The following is a 2,411-nucleotide window of genomic DNA, read 5'->3' on the forward strand; positions in this document are numbered from 1 at the left end:
TATCAACTAAGACGATTATCTTATATATTTGCCCCAATGTTTCGATTCACAACAATATCAATTTAATTTCACACATATAGTTATGTTCTCGAGAACTATAATTTGTTGCTTCTAGCAATAGAATCTTTGAAGGCAACTTCTATTTTGATTCCCGGACAACAAAGTCCCCGGCGTGGTAATGAATCCAGTTTCCCCGCTCTAACTACATCTATACAAGGCTAAAGAACTGTATAAAAAACCTCCTTTAACCTCTCACTAAACTGGATCCGATTGAAACATTAAAACCGCTTCAACTGGCCTTTACACGAGCTCGGGTACACGACTACAGAGTCTAGAGATAACCCGCCTTTGGTATGTGTACAATCGATCTGAGTAATCGAAAACTTAATCTTTGTCGATGACCTATTCGATTCCCGGACAACAAAGTCTCCCGCGTGGTAATGAATCCAGTTTCCCCGCTCAGTTAACATACATTGAGATGAGGAGTATTGACCATCTTCAGTCCAGAGTTGAAATCGAACCGGTTTAATGTCCCAACCATGAACTTGTTCGGTGTTACAGACCCGTCGACCAAACCACTTACCAGACCGGCCTAATTGAAGCCTGAAGAAAATGCTGTAGGTTCCAACCGGAAATGGGAAATCGATTTCACCATCAACTTCAAACCACCAAATTTGTTGGAGATAAGCTACAGAAGAAAACCTGCAAGAACCAAATTAAAAGATGAATGTTAGACCATAACATGTATCCAAACTATGATAAGAACATGAAAGATCTCTAATTGTACAAAGGAGTCTAACTGGAAAGAAAACACACACACACACACACACAGTAATAAACTAAGATCACCGAAAAAATCAAACTTGAAAAGAGAAATCACGACAAGTTTGTATATGAACCACATGATCAACACAATTTCAGGTTTAAAAAGCACACTTTTAAAGAGCTTTGTGTTAGGCAATCCAACCAACAGACAAGTTAGGGGAAAAAGAAAAAGAAGCATACTTTTGCAAGAACTGAGTTAGTGTTAAGCAATCAATTCAAGCAAGTAAATGCCACAGATGATTCCGATTAGATAATAGAATCTAAAGACAAAAAAATCTCACCGAGATTCATCAGTGGGGATATGACTCCAATATCTACGATCGTCAATGCCTGTGATGGATAATCCTTTAGCTGAAATGGATAGACAAACACCACTGGTTCGTTTATCTATCCATACCTTCTGCACAATCAAAACTCGTTTATTGAAAAAGTTTCCAATTTCAGAAAGAGAGAGAGAGTGTGAAGAGCGAACCTTGGTGCCATCATCGAATGAGTTAATCCTGCAGAGAAAAGTATAAAGGTCTCTTTTTTGCAAATTTTCAGGGAACCCACCAAGGATTTTCTCGAGAACATCTCTGTAATTTGGAGGAAGCTTCGATTCCCACACACAATCAGCCCAAGAAGCGCCACGAAATGCTCTATTGAGCTTTGAGAATCTACAGATCTCTACGGGATCCAAATTCTCAACAATCATAGCCACACAAGCCTCTGGAAAATCACCTAACCCAAGCTTCGATAGATTCCGATCCCCAAAACAAGATGAAGAAGACAAATCATTGTGAAGGTCAGAGTGAGCCACACCCATCTAAACCTTAGAAAACCTCTTCAACGAGATCCAAAAATCTCAAGAGGCTTTGTAATAAAATGGGTCTTCTTTCAAGACTTTTCGTTCTTGAGGTTTCTTCGAACGCGAGAAAAATCAAAAGTTGTTTACTCAAGAACAGAGCATAAAGAAGGGTTTGGTGGTGGATTGTGACAGACAATATTGGACGGTGACACAAAAAGGCATATGGATCGTCTATTAAATACTACTATACTTGTACATAATCTGTTAAATTCATTCAAAATTAATTAGTTTCAAGTTTGTAATAACCATCAAAATTCCTTAATTTAAAGCTGTTCGATTGGATTTTTTTAATCCGTATAATCAAATTCATGAGTTGTAACTTGTAAGAACCATATTACGAAAACAATTATAATATCCAAATCCTTAGCCATTTGAGATTTCAGTTAATAGTTTTCGGTTACACCTAATCCAAAATGTCAACGAGAGAATCTGTTTATTTGTATGAACATGTAGATTGCATTGTCGTTTTAATAACGTTTTTCCCATATTTACACGATCCTTGTGGATATGTATTTGTAATATATATGTTTATTTGTGTGCTAGTATTATTATTATGTTGTATAGTTCATAATTAAATACCTTGGAAATCTTGTACAGCTACAACAGTTTACCTTTTAAACTATTGTACTACGATTCACGTAATGATATTGTTCAATTTGAATATAAATTATAACATTGTGGTGATACTAATACATTAATACAAATAACTAAAACTACAAAGAGTACAAATTTATTGTAA

General features: G+C 36.0%; 1 protein-coding gene across 1 annotated transcript; it reads right to left on the reverse strand.

The window, feature by feature from the left end:
* Positions 1-1,878, reverse strand: LOC9328772 (F-box protein PP2-A12). Its single transcript, XM_021013866.1, has 3 exons — positions 1,298-1,878; positions 1,107-1,225; positions 1-702 (listed from the first exon to the last, which is right to left on the reverse strand). Exons 1-3 carry the CDS (start codon positions 1,628-1,630, stop codon positions 279-281), a joined length of 876 nt encoding a protein of 291 aa, XP_020869525.1. The 5' UTR covers positions 1,631-1,878; the 3' UTR covers positions 1-278.
* Positions 1,879-2,411: the final 533 nt, after the last annotated feature.

Source organism: Arabidopsis lyrata (genome assembly GCF_000004255.2).
Source record: "Arabidopsis lyrata subsp. lyrata unplaced genomic scaffold ARALYscaffold_1, whole genome shotgun sequence".
NCBI lineage: Eukaryota > Viridiplantae > Streptophyta > Magnoliopsida > Brassicales > Brassicaceae > Arabidopsis > Arabidopsis lyrata.

What these genes read in the sequence shown, in the direction of transcription:
- LOC9328772 (XM_021013866.1), bottom strand. Translation starts at nt 1,630, where the DNA reads ATGGGTGTGGCTCACTCTGACCTTCACAATGATTTGTCTTCTTCATCT. An exon ending in CATTCGATGATGGCACCAAG is followed by an intron (nt 1,226 to 1,297) that starts GTTCGCTCTTCA and finishes TTGATTGTGCAG; the next exon opens with AAGGTATGGATAGATAAACG. An exon ending in ATCCCCACTGATGAATCTCG is followed by an intron (nt 703 to 1,106) that starts GTGAGATTTTTT and finishes TGGTTCTTGCAG; the next exon opens with GTTTTCTTCTGTAGCTTATC.